This window comes from Malurus melanocephalus, unplaced genomic scaffold (genome assembly GCF_030028575.1).
Source record: "Malurus melanocephalus ecotype Western Australia unplaced genomic scaffold, MMel_1.1 scaffold_651, whole genome shotgun sequence".
Taxonomy (NCBI): Eukaryota; Metazoa; Chordata; class Aves; order Passeriformes; family Maluridae; genus Malurus; species Malurus melanocephalus.
Window position 1 is genome coordinate 178,166 of NW_026623883.1, and position 13,046 is coordinate 191,211.

Below are 13,046 nucleotides of genomic sequence, written 5' to 3' on the forward strand. Positions count from 1 at the left end.
CAGAGAGCGAGCCCAGACACTGCCGGCACCGAGCTGTAAACGGATTCACATCTTTACATCGGCACCTTCTGCAGGTGCTTGTCCAACAGCTTCCTTCAGACACACATTMCTTTGTGGAATATCCTTTGTGGAATATCCTTTGTGGAATATCRTTTGTGRAATATCCTTTGTGGAATATCCGTGGGTGCATCTAACGAGTTCTGTCCAGCAGTTACAGTTCAGAGTGCTCTGAAGCTGGAGATCAACCCCTTCCTGGGAGTTCCACATCCACAGCACAGCCCCACTGCCTGCACAACCCTCTGGGACAGGAAAAACCCATGGCCACAGGTTACCAGGGCTAAAAGAAAACATTACAAAGCCAAGGAGCTGGGAAATTATATAAAAGGATGCTTTGAAAACAATATACTTAATTCGTAGAATAGGAAGGGAAATACTTCTTAAGTTGCGATAAAYGTTTGTTGCCAAAATGTCCACATTAAAGTGATAGCTTTGAGCTTTAATCCAATAGTTAATTAAAACTCCATAATTAATCCTTGGTTTCATTCACATCCACTCCTCTTCCCCATTTAAATGTGTGCTCTGATTAATACAAACTGAACATACACCCCGTATCACAGTCCCACAGCAGAACCAGGAATCCTAAAATAAGAGCTCTAACCACTGTATTCTTTAGCAGCATTTTATTAAAAATAATTAACCTGTACAAATATAAAACATCTCCACACARTTTCATTCTCCACGTTTGTTTTTTGCTGCAAGAAAAGTATGTGAGAGGAGCTCAGGATGTACTTCTCCAGCAATGCTGGTGGCTGCAGGAACTCTGTTTTGAGCTGGTTTCCTGATTTGTCTTTTTAATACATGCACATTTTTCTAAGGCTGCAGTCTCCATTTAAAAAATAATAAGTCTGCCATGAAGMAGGCAGGTGTAATGCAAAGAAAAGTATACTCCCAACTCACCAARGGATGAAAACAYTGAACATTTCTGAGTGTCTGAAAARAAGTAAGTCAACTCAGAAAGCTCACTTGCTCTGCAATTCTTCAGGGGTGTTTCACCACAGGTTTCAGAGGAAGAGCRTGATTCTGTTTCTGTTACTCAACAGATACTCAAACAACCCAATGTGCATTACCAATCAGGTTAATGACTGATAATCMMAACCACAAYTGTCAGGAACTGCACTCCAAGCTCSACAGGCCACAGAGTTGACCTGCAACTTCACCCCAAGACTGCTCAAGCTAGAACACACAGAGGAAAAAGTTGTAATTCATGAAAGGAGAAGGCAAACCCAAACCAGAATCCAACAAGAACCTTTAAAAAACACCCGTAGTTCCTTAATAAAGTAGCCACTTGCTGTATTTCGGTTGTTCCCAGCTTTTCAGCCAGGCAAGTCCGGGAGGCAAACTGGGAAACTGAGTGGAGACAAAAATCCAATTCTGTTGCAGTCTGCTTGATTTCCTGGATCCACTCTGTCCTCAGCAGTCTGAAGTGATGCAGCACAGGACAACTGTTTGAGAGCCAGCAGGCCTTCAGAAAGTGACGACTTTGGGTGCCTTGGGCTGTGTCCTCTGCAGCGCCGGCGTGGCTGTGACATCCTCGTGGTCAGCGCTCAGGCCGGGGGTCCAGCGCCCGACTGTCACCTGCTCTGCAGGGACACAACACAGCCGTGCCAGGGCCACACAGTGCCACCTGCCCACAGTGCCACCTGCCCACAGTGTCACCTGCCCACAGTGTCACCTGCCCACAGTGTCACCTGCCCACGGGCACAGCTGCCACACCCAGCACCCCAGAACTGCACACAGCTCACCCCATCTTCACTCTGATCAGCTCCTGGATGCCCCATCTACCTGAGAATCTACCTGAGGGAACTGGAAACAGTGCTGCCCCAACTCCTTTGGCAGCTCTCAGCTGTGTTCCTGTACCTCAAAAYACTCTGCACAAGGCTAACTGATTTCAGTGAATATCACAATTCTTGCCAATAGTGTCAAATAGCTCAAATTAATTTGACTGTTTTCAACCAGCTGTGATAGTTTTGAAAGATGTCCCATGGGAAAATAAACAGCACTTAAGCTTTAMATCCATAATGAATACTCTAACAGATAAAGGTAGAAAAAAATTAATTACAGGCTTCTAATGCATCAGTCACCCAGGCACGCAYAGCTTAACTACCTGCAGATGAGTTTGGGMAAATTTCAGAATCTTTTGGTGTCAYAAACTTCTTTTATACCAATTCAGACTGACTGTCACCTATTCTAAACTGGTAAAGCAGCACACACCTAGAATCCTACATATGGTGTCAGACCTAAAAATATCATAAATACAGGATCAGCAACATAAAATGTCTCTATTGCCTCCATAAATACTCCTTCCATAAATTTCACCAACGTGGCTTGTTACTAAGTGCCATAGAAACAAAGTAGAAAAATGCACCCCAGTAACAGGATCATTCTTCAAACCCTTGTTTGATGCTATGAAACACAGTGGGGTTTTGGGGTGTCTAATGTAATTTTTCCACCCACATGGAAAGCTGAAGAGCATGTAAGAAAGCAGTTCATTTGCTGTGATTCCAGCTAGACAGATTTTCTCTGTGCCCTGTCCTGAGTGACTGACACACCTGCATGCACACACCCCCAGCCTGCACCTGGCATCGGGTCAACTCCACCACTTCACACTGAAATCAGCAAAAAGTAGCAGCCAGTTCTGTTGTTCAGCTGCCACACTGTGAACAAATACTGGCCAAAAAAAAAATACACATCATTTCATATTGCCTTCAGAAACACACAAAATGAACTTTGTGTTAAAAAAGGAATTATCTTAGTTTTGCATTGCAACTTAATGCCTCCCCCACGCTCTCCCTGAGTATCCCAACAAAAGGTCACCTTTGCTATCTCCAAGTTCTCTTCCCAAACCCTTTTCCCTGGTCACAGTCATGTAGAGCAGTAAGTGAACTCTGCTGGACCCAAATTCCACCCCACACTCCCCTGCAGCTCACCTGCATTCTGTTTCTCCGGGCAGTCCTTTTTGAAGTGCTCCACAGAGCCACAMAGTTTGCAGCCCCCACCTGTTCACACAGAAAGTTGTTACTGATCTGAGACGCAAAAAACACTGAACACCCAAAAAACACCCAACAAAACACCCTTCCTGGGTCTGTGAGGGATGGAGCTGTTTGGGATTGCATTGTTTGTACAGCACCACACACCACAAATTTCAGCCACTGATTACTGAGTATTTCTAAATTGCTGAAAGCTCTCTTTTGCAGAAACAAGCTGAATTCTACTGATATTCATACTGTAAAGAACTTTTTAAATTGTCAGGGCCTCCTGAGATGCAGGTAAGCACTGCAGGCACTGAGATATGAAACTGAAATTCTACCTGTAATCCAAACATTTGAGAGCCAGGTGATTTTTGTAACACTTTAACTGCRCTGCAAGATCACCCTCTGGAATTTGCCAAGATGCCACATGTGTGCTGRGAAACACCAGGAGACAGAGCCAATGGAGAAGTGAAACCTTCAAACTTAGACCCCATTTCTCATTTATTCAGACTGAAGACACCCTTCCTTTGGTGAGAGCCTGTGTTTTGCCACCTCACCAAATCTTAAGGTACTGGGTGAGAATGTTTTTACCACCTACTTTGGTGCGTGTACATGTGGCTACACACTGACTGCAATTCACACAGGATTTTGTTCCTTTGTGTATCTCCTCATACTGAAGAACAAACAAACTCTCATCCTTTACACCTCATCTTGTCATTTAACACAAAGCTTACAATTAAAACAGAAATCCCCAGGTAATTAATTCATGACAAATTYCCAAAAATTACTCTGCTTTTACCAAAATATGCACAGGAATTCCTTTTAGCCGCATTCTCATTCACTTGCACTGTTACTTAATTCTCTATCAGGTAAGAAGGACACAGAAATTTTACTAAATTTAGTGAATCAGCACACTCACCTTCAGCATACAACCCCTTGGGATTATCTGGACACGACCTTGACAGATGCCCCATCTCACCACAGATGAAACATTTTGCATATGGAAATGGCCCTGTAAAATCCCATACGGTTTATGATCCACACCACAACATTTGTGAAGTCAAAGGCTGTGCAATGACAATATTTTAATCACTTTATGCTATAAATTACTCTGTTAGGTTCCTTATTATCATACTGTGGAAGTTATATTTCTAACACCCAAAAGTTCAGGTTCAGCAGTCAGGACAATTTAGACCCAAGCACCCCAAAACACCACAAATTCCTGCGACCCACCAGCAGCTGGATCCACCTTGGCTCTGCATTTGCCGATGTCGTGCTCCGTGGATCCACAGCGGTAGCAGATCCCYGTCCCCATGTCCTGGCTCTCCAGCACTGCAGGACAATCAGCCACGCCATGGCCAGGTTCTCTGCAGTGGAAACACACCTTGGGAGAGAAAAATGCAGAAATTCTGTGAATGGCGCTCAAAGACCTGCAAATGCCAGCCTCACAGGGGATAAAGAGCAAACACAATTTTGTCCCCCAGGGAAAGACAGCCAGGAAGAGACTCTGTGCTCTGCCACCAAACAACCATGAGTGCTCGGTGCCTTTATTATGGGCACAAACCCACATTATTATGGACAATTTTCTCCTTTTACCAGCAACACAGTTTGGGATATTCACTCATGGACACATGCATGCCCTGCATCATGGAACCATGCAATGGTTTGGGTTGGAAGGGACCTTAAATCCCATCCAGTGCCACCCCTGCCATGGCAGGGACAGCTCCCACTGTCCCAGGCTGCTCCCAGCCCCAATGTCCAGCCTGGCCTTGGGCACTCAAAGGGATCCAGGGATGGAATTCCATCCCAACCTCTCCCCACCCTCCAGGGAACAATTCCTTCCCAATATCCCATCCCTCTGGCAGTTTGAAGCCATTCCCTGTGTCCTGTCCCTCCATCCCTTGTCCCCAGTCTCTCTGCCTCTCTCCTGTGGGCTCCCATCAGGCCCTGGAAGGCAGCATGGATAAAGCATGACATTTGACTGTCACACGTGTCACATTTGACTGTCACATTTGTCAGCACAGCTGCCCCAGCCCTGCAGGTCCTGCTGCAAAAAATTGCTCAAGGAAACAGCACTCACGCAGTCCCAGTCCTACAGCTGACCCACAGGAACTCAGACCGCAGGGTAATTACTGGTAATTCCTTTCCTCTGCCCCACTCACATCCAGCCTTTGTTTGAACAAGGCTGGGGGAAAGTGACTGGGAGTTAAAAGGGGAAATTCCAGTAGGGAAATTATAGGGGAAAACAATGTGTACTCCCTGGATGGGACCCCACACACACCCCACAATCCAAGTGGGGCTAAGGGGAGAGTGGAGCAGAGCAGAGACCCCACAGCTCTGCCAAAATCCTTGCAGAGTCTGGAACCCGGTGGTCCCCAGCCACTGGCAGCAGCTGAAAGCCAAGGGAGATAAAGGAGGAGGTTCTGTTGGATCAGCAGCTGTGGTGAAATCCCCTCCTCGGACTGACCACATYCCACCACAGCGTTATCTCAGGAACCATCCTGAGTGACCCACTCGTGAGGTATGACCTGCCCTCACCGAAATGTCCCACAGAACTCTCTGAATCTCCACCGAACAGTAAAGAAAACAGTAATAAATAGTGAAAACAGTAAATAAAAGTGAGCTAGGAACGGGGCGAAGTTTGGGAAGACTCCATTGTAACTCGAGGGATGAGCTGACCCTGTTGTCTCTCCCCACAGGGTCCCATTAGGAATTAGAGCTCGGCTGTATATTGCTTTCATTATTACATTACTCTGCACACACGTTCGCAGTCAGACGCTGTCCCCAGCATYCCCCGAGCCTCAACCAGCCTAGTTTAATTAATTGTGGGCAGTTTTCATGTGAAACACTCAGCGAACACGCCGATAAAGCCCCGCTTTTCCTCACCATGGCGCTCCTCTTCCTCTCCTGCCGCCTCAGCCTCCGACCCTCCCGCCGCCTGTCCTTCCTCCGCGCCTCCTCCTCCTCCTCCTCCTCCCGCYGCTGCTGCTGTGCCGCGAACCCGTTCACGTCCTGGTTCTCGTATTCCTTTTTCTTCCTCCTCCTCCTTTTGGCTCCCGGCTCCGGCTGCTCCGCGCTGGGCGCCAGCTGCTCCCAGGGAGTGGCGGTCAGAGCGCGGGTCCCGGGCGGGGCGGCGCGGCGAGCCCAGCGGGTCATGGGGACACGGACACTGGACAACTGGACAACTGGACAACTGGACACTGGACACGGACACGGACACGGACACCAGCACACGGCCGCGCACGGTGATGACGGACGGGAAGAGGAAGAGGAGGAGCGGGAGGGAAGGAGGGAGGGGAAGCTGAGGGGAGGCGGAGGGTGTGGGAGCGGCGCTGAGGGGAAGGAGGGGATGAATGGAGATCCCTGAGGAGGCGCCGCCTGAGGGGGATGAGGGTCCCCCGCCTCACACCTCCCCTGGCCTTGGGCACTCAAAAGGATCCAGCAAATTCCATCCCAGCCCTTTCCTCACCCTCCCAGGGAACAATTCCTGCCCAATATCCCATCCATCTGGCAGTGTGACCCCATTCATTCCCTGTGTCCTGTCCCTCCATCCCCTGTCCCCAGTCCCACTCCGTCTTTCCTTTTGAAAGGAGAAGGGAATGTCTTTACAAACAGACTCTGTCTCTGATCTCTGGGGTGAGATAAGGCTGATGCTGGGAGATAAGAAACAACAGGAAGGGTTTCCATAGGAATTCCTTTGATTGACTTATCTATGACTGTGTAAATAAACTACCAGAGCAGAGACACAGAAATATAAACTGAAAGGGTGGGGGGAGGCAATTTATGATAGAAGGGGGGTTTCATCAGGCATTTCGGGGAGTCTGTAACTTTCAAGTACCTCAGCCAATAGAGAAAGAAAGAGGGACCCGCGGCCGGGAAATTGGGATAAAAGAGGCTGTGTCCTCTATGAATTTGAGAGACCCCATGGGAAATGCCCATGACCTCTCCCTTTATTCATGAATAAAKTTGYRGGACTCCTCTGTCTCCTTTTTGGACATAAACYTCTGGTGCTTGTGAATTAATTTTCCTTACACTTTGGTCCCTTCAGGCCACTCTGAGCTCACCCCAAAGCTTCTCCTRTGYTTTGGARCAATCSCAGCTGTGCCAGCCTTYCCTCCCAGCAGAGCTGCTCCATCCTCTGCCCATCCTGGASCCAGGACAGGGCTGGGGTCATTTGGGCAGTCAGGGGTGTCCGGRGGTGTCCGGGAGCCTCGGGGGTCACAGGGACAGTGTTGGACGAGGCTATTCAGCAGCTTCARTCAAGTCATAATTATTTATAAGTTTATTATTTTTATAAGTCAAATAAGGCTTTTCCCCACCGCCCCACCCCATCAGTCTTCTGCATCTTGTGTTTTTAGCATTTCACTGCATTCTCCATTTTCTGGTGGTGTGGAGTCGATATAATAACGATACAGGCATTATATCTACACTATATAAAATACATAAAGGATATTACGTACTCTCTGGTAGTTATCTTTTTAACACTTGTGTCTCTCCACAGGAATTGCTGGATTTTGCCCATTTCACGGGGTTTTGAGCCCACTAGAGGGAGGTGTGCGCAAAACAAAAAGTGTTTAAACTGCTCCGCTGCATCTCACGGGTTTGAGAGCAATTAGCGCYGACTGCAGATAAAAATAATTGATGRACGCCGTTTAAGCGCCAGGAAGTAAAGCCAGAAGGAATCAGTATGTCTTTTTAAAATTAAAAATACCTCCTTTGCTGATGTAGTTACAGCTCAGCCTCAGCGTGAGGTCCCAGTTGCTCCTGCAACTTGATTTGCTTTCTGCTCTGATGAAGAACTAAATGTGTTGACCCTTCATTTCCAGCCTGGAATTTTATGTGTGTGTGTGTGTCCAGGCAGGATCAGCCACTCTGAAGATCCAGCTTTGCAGACAATAGAAAAGAGTGTTTAAAATTTTCCTGTTAAATCAGTTAAACTATATTTTACCTGCAATAGCTCTTCTTTGGCAGTGGTGACACCTGATTAAATTTCCACTGCTTTGGGTTTGTTCCAGGTTGACATTACTGGGCTCAACTGTACTGGGCACCAAGTGAGTTATGAGAAAGACAGCAGCAGTGCAAATAATTGTAAATATTTTAGTTTGTTTTTTTTTTTTTTCATATTTTCCTAATAAGCAGCAGATTGTCCACAGCACAGTGTTCATATGTTCCTAATCCTCATACCCCAAAAAAGGAGGTTTTGTGTGCTGAAGGGGTACCAGAAGCTTTGGCTGTACACACACACAGAGCTGATGCTATGTTTGTTCACTCTCTTTTGCCTGGATGCTTTGGGTACTTAATGCTACTTGGCAGAGTGTCAGGATGACATTTTCCTGGTTCTTTTAATCTGAATGTAAGCCTGGGGAGGAAAAGGACAGATAGGGCCTGTTTTCACCTTAAATTCTATTATGTCTGCAATATTCTGAGGCTCCTGTACAGGTGTTTCACTTTGGTTTATTTTCCATAGGATACACAGATTGCTTAGCATTTATTGCTCCACTTTCCTGTCAGTGTTAAAAGATTACCTATACTATATTTAATCCTAAATATTTATGGGTTTTGATTGTTACAGCCAAGGCAGAATCCTCTTCACTAAGCCTGCTCAGCTCACCACTGGTGGGTGTAATTTCTGCCAGGCTGTGTTGCTCATGGCTCTGATTCTTTCAGGATATTTAACAAGTGCWTAAATGAGTTGCTCAACCAACTTCTGTTTCACATATTTAGTGGTTTATATTCAGGCAAGTGTTGAAGTACCTGGATAGACCAAAGCCTTTGAAGGTTAAGGCCTGTGGTCAGTTGTTTTCTTTGTTTGTTTTACMCTGCAAAACTGCTGTTTGTTATTCCTGTATCAAAATGAAAACCTGAGAAACATGGCTCAAGCAGGAATGCYAGGCATGCACTGTCAGGACAGCACCAGCATTTCCCTGGTGTTAGTTTTGGTGGCTGCCTGTTGAGGAAACACTGTTTTCTCACAGGATAATGTAATTTTTGATTTTTTCAGGGGCACACAGTGAGGAACTGCATGAATTTAGACTTGAATTGGGCAGCACTTAAGCTTACACTTCAGATCACAGTGTAAGTTGTAACTTCCAGAGTTGAAGATATGAAAGAGCAAAGAAAGGAAGAATGGGTTATCCTCACGTGTCTGGATACAATGGCCTCTTCTGCTGTACATTGAATAAAACTGCTGCWTTTCACAGAGAAAAGGAAAAAAACAGCAGGCTGAAACTGCAGGCAGCAGCAGCAGAGGTACAGATCCCTCGGGCAGAGTAATCAGCAAGGGACAGTGCTCTGATTTTTTCAGTTGTACTAATTTCTTGTATTCCTGTCCATTTCTCCAGAAAAAAAAAGAAAAAAAGATAGAACTGCCAGTAGTTCATGCAGTTATGGCAAAGTACCAGGGAAATTATCAGTAATTTYTAAGGCCAAATGTGGTTCAGAAARCAGAGCACAAACTGCAATGGGAGTCAAGACAGATACTTTCATAAAGGCATASGCTGAAAACTTGCAGCATTTTCAAACCAGAAAACACAAAAAATGAGTTAAAAATAAACCAGCATAATTTATCAATTTTTTTTTTCTTCTCTGCTGGGTCCACCTGACTTCCCTGAACAGCGGGTAGATGAAAAAAAGATGTCATTACTCTTCTTTACTGACAGACTTATTATTGTAATAGAACTGATATTTTCTCATTAGGAGCCAAATCTTTTTGTGTAATAATTCAGAGTGAATTAAAAATGTGGTATCATTCATCAACAGTAGGCTGGGCAGTAGGAAACTGTGCCTTCTTGGAAGATTTGGCTTGGTAGGATTTTTGTACCGTATGCAATGCCCTGTGGTGTATGCCACAGGCATTTCTGCAGGCAAAAGAAATGACTGTTTAAGTCTTTAATCTTTTAATTAAACCTTAGGCTGAAAGCAAACAGTAAGAGGCATTGCAGGAGAAAGATGAGCATGCAGGTCCTAAATTGCATCCCAGCAAATCTTATTAATAAAGTAATCCTGCATATAAATATTAGCTGTAACTTATTCCTTGTGTTATCTGCTCCCTTTTGGTTTTGATGTTTCCAGAGGAGCATGATGTCAGGTCTGCTCAGGTGTGCAGTGATCTTGTGAGAGCGATGGAGTAATGAATTTCCAGAGCCTGTCTTCAGTTTTTGTTTTTTTTTGGACAGCCAAGGGTTTCAGGTGTGAAGTGTCACAAGTRAAATCAGTTGCAGCTGTTGTAGATACAGATTTCACATCCTGGTTTGGCTTGGGAGGGTTCTTAAAGCCATCCAGTGCCACCCCTGCCAGAGCAGGAGCACCTTTCACTGTCCCAGGTGCTCCCAGCCCCAATGTCCAGCCTGGTTTTGGGCACTGCCAGGGATCCAGGGGCAGCCACAGCTCCTCTGGACACCTGTGCCAGGGCCCAACACCCTCAAARGCAGCAGTTTCTTCATAATATTTCACCTAAAGTGCCCACTTCTGTCTTGCAGTGGCAAATTCCTGCCCCATTGTCACCGTGCCTGAACTGCCTCATGGAGCACACGTGGGCTTTGATGGAGCCTGACCTGGGAGATTATTTCTGCTGATCCCTAGTTGCTTTGTCAAGAGCATTACAGAAGTGCTTGAGGCATGGCACATACCTCTTGGAGCACTTCATCAAATAAATTTCAAAATTTCTATAAATTTATAGACAATCTGTCTATCAGGAGAGAGTTTTATTGGTAGAAAAGGGTCTCAGCAGTGGAGTATTTGTGGCATGGGGAAAATAAATATGAGAAACAAGAAGTAACATTTTATGTCAAGAGTTAGTGCACTAAYGCAGCTTTTCACCCTTTAGTATTTTTTTACTGTTATGTTTTTCTTTCTTTCTTTGGGCACAGAACCATTCAGGTTGTTTATTCACCTGAGATGTCCTCTGCAAGCTGCCCCTGAAGGCACTGAGGGGCACAGACCCTCCCCAATGTGCTCCAAGCAAACAGAAAAGTGTCCTGAGGATTGTCATGAGGGAGTAGAACTGAGCAAAGATGTCCTGCATAGTTAGCAGGTATGCCAGTGTGCAAGTTGAGTTTAAAACATTAATTAGTGATGTGGAATGAAAAACAAAAATACACTGTTCAAATGAAGCAGTTGAGTTACTCTTGCTGGCTGTATAGAGGTCGTGGAGAAAGAGAAAGAGCTTAGAAGTGGAAAATGTAGGTGAGAAGTAGCAAAGCTTTGCAAAGCCCATGTGAGGAAGAGCATTCTGATTGTGAAGGACAGCGATACAGAGAATGCCACACTTGTAGCACAGCAGRGAGTCAGGCCASGGTGTCCCTGCTTYGTGCARRGTGACARTGCCCTGCCTGGCCAGRGCACMGRGTRCCCAGGGCAYTGYTCTGGGTTMTTTGCTCATCTGMAGGCATTCTGCAGGGATGATGGCAMATTTGTGGATGTGCTGTCCCACATACCCACCCCCCCATCCTATCCCAGCCCCAGCGCAGGGCCAGTGGGGATCAGATTATTTAGCATTTTGTTCACTGAGTTTCAGGTATCTCTGGGTCTATTCCAATGTTTGACCATCCTTGTGGTGCAAAAGGCCTCCCCAATAAGCACCTGGAATTCCCAGTGTCCCATTTTGGATCTGTTGTCTCCTGTCCCGTCACTCTGCACCTCCAGGGAGCTTTGAGCCTGGTTTCCCCTGATGCAGACRGTGATGGACATCACTGAGATATCCTCTGAGCCTTCTTTTGCCATCCTCTGCCTCTGCTGAACCCCATGAGGTTTCCACCAGCTCACTGTGAAATGCTCTCTGAAGAGCAGCTCTGCTATCCAGCTCTCTTGTACCAATACCAGCAGCACTTTGGCTGGCTGAGTGCTGCCTCTCAGCCTCCAGGTTGTTGTTAAAGGCACTAAAACAGTCATCAGCTCCATACCAACCCCTCAGGAACTGCTGGCAAGTGGCCACCAGCTGGACATTGTGCTCTGCCCATCAGCAGTTTGGAAATCAGTGGGGAAAAAAGCAAAATAGAGGCTAAAATCAGAGGACATTTGGCCCACAGTTGGATTTTGTGTTGATCTGAGCGTTTTGGAGAGCTAACAGTGAAATCTTTCCAGCTTTGCTTATTTGCCTTCTATGTAAAATCAGCAGAAGTCTCTTTYCCTCCCCCAGGATTACTATTATTAMCCACCATTTGGAAGGCCAGCAACAAAACGCTGGGGAATGTGCCCAGCATGGATGAAGGAAGAAAACAGTAATCACATGGAAGCTCCAGCCTGCTCTGCACTCAGCAGCTCTCCTTCAGAGCCAGCACACCATGCTGCTGATTTTTCAAGAGCAGCTAATTCACCATCTAGCTCTCAATTAGCTTCCAATTGTGATTGTTAAAGTCTGTAGCAGGTTCTGGGCCGGCTATCCAGCCACAGCTCTGCAGAAATGACTCACCCAGAGACCTTCCTAAGAGTTGGTGTTCTGGCTGTGAAACACAGAGCGTGTTTCCATATGCAAAACAGAGGCAATCAGTGGGATTGTCAGCGTTTGTTGTTTTTTTCCGTTCCACCAACCTGCACTGTGGTGAGTGGAGATGTCCCTCGGAGTGGCAGCACATCCTCAGGCATTTTGGGGAGTGTCAGCTGAGCCAGGCCCGGTTTCCTGGAACCTGAGAGCTGCAGGAAAAGACTGGAGCAGCCTGTGCTGGGCTTAGGTGAGATGGAAAATATCAGCAAACTGATCTGCCTGCTGGTTTTTGGGACAGTTTGCTGCAGCCCGAGGACACAGGACAAAAATGAGTAAGGCTGCATGTAGGAGACATGGTAAGTATTTCCAGAAGTGCAAGTGCTGCAAAAATTARAGATTTGTGCTTTTTGCACAGCTGAAGTAGTGCTTTTCTTATCACCAACCAAGCAGGGGAAGCAGTCACCCCCAAAAAGAGCATCCCAGGGTGGTTGTACAGTGCACCCCAGTAAAGCTGAGCCAGAGCAGCCTGTGGCAGTGCAGCCAGGCACAGAGCACACCTCAGGTATCAGCTGGTGTTTTATTACACAATGCTTTTA

General features: G+C 46.3%; 1 protein-coding gene across 1 annotated transcript; it reads right to left on the bottom strand.

Moving 5' to 3' along the window:
- Positions 1–591: 591 nt before the first annotated feature.
- Positions 592–6,283, bottom strand: ZCCHC9 (zinc finger CCHC-type containing 9). The gene is made up of 5 exons (XM_057383681.1): positions 5,916–6,283; positions 4,263–4,413; positions 3,949–4,041; positions 2,988–3,056; positions 592–1,640 (listed from the first exon to the last, which is right to left on the bottom strand). The coding sequence occupies exons 1-5, from the start codon at positions 6,183–6,185 to the stop codon at positions 1,525–1,527; spliced, it is 699 nt and encodes a 232-aa protein (XP_057239664.1). The 5' UTR covers positions 6,186–6,283; the 3' UTR covers positions 592–1,524.
- Positions 6,284–13,046: the final 6,763 nt, after the last annotated feature.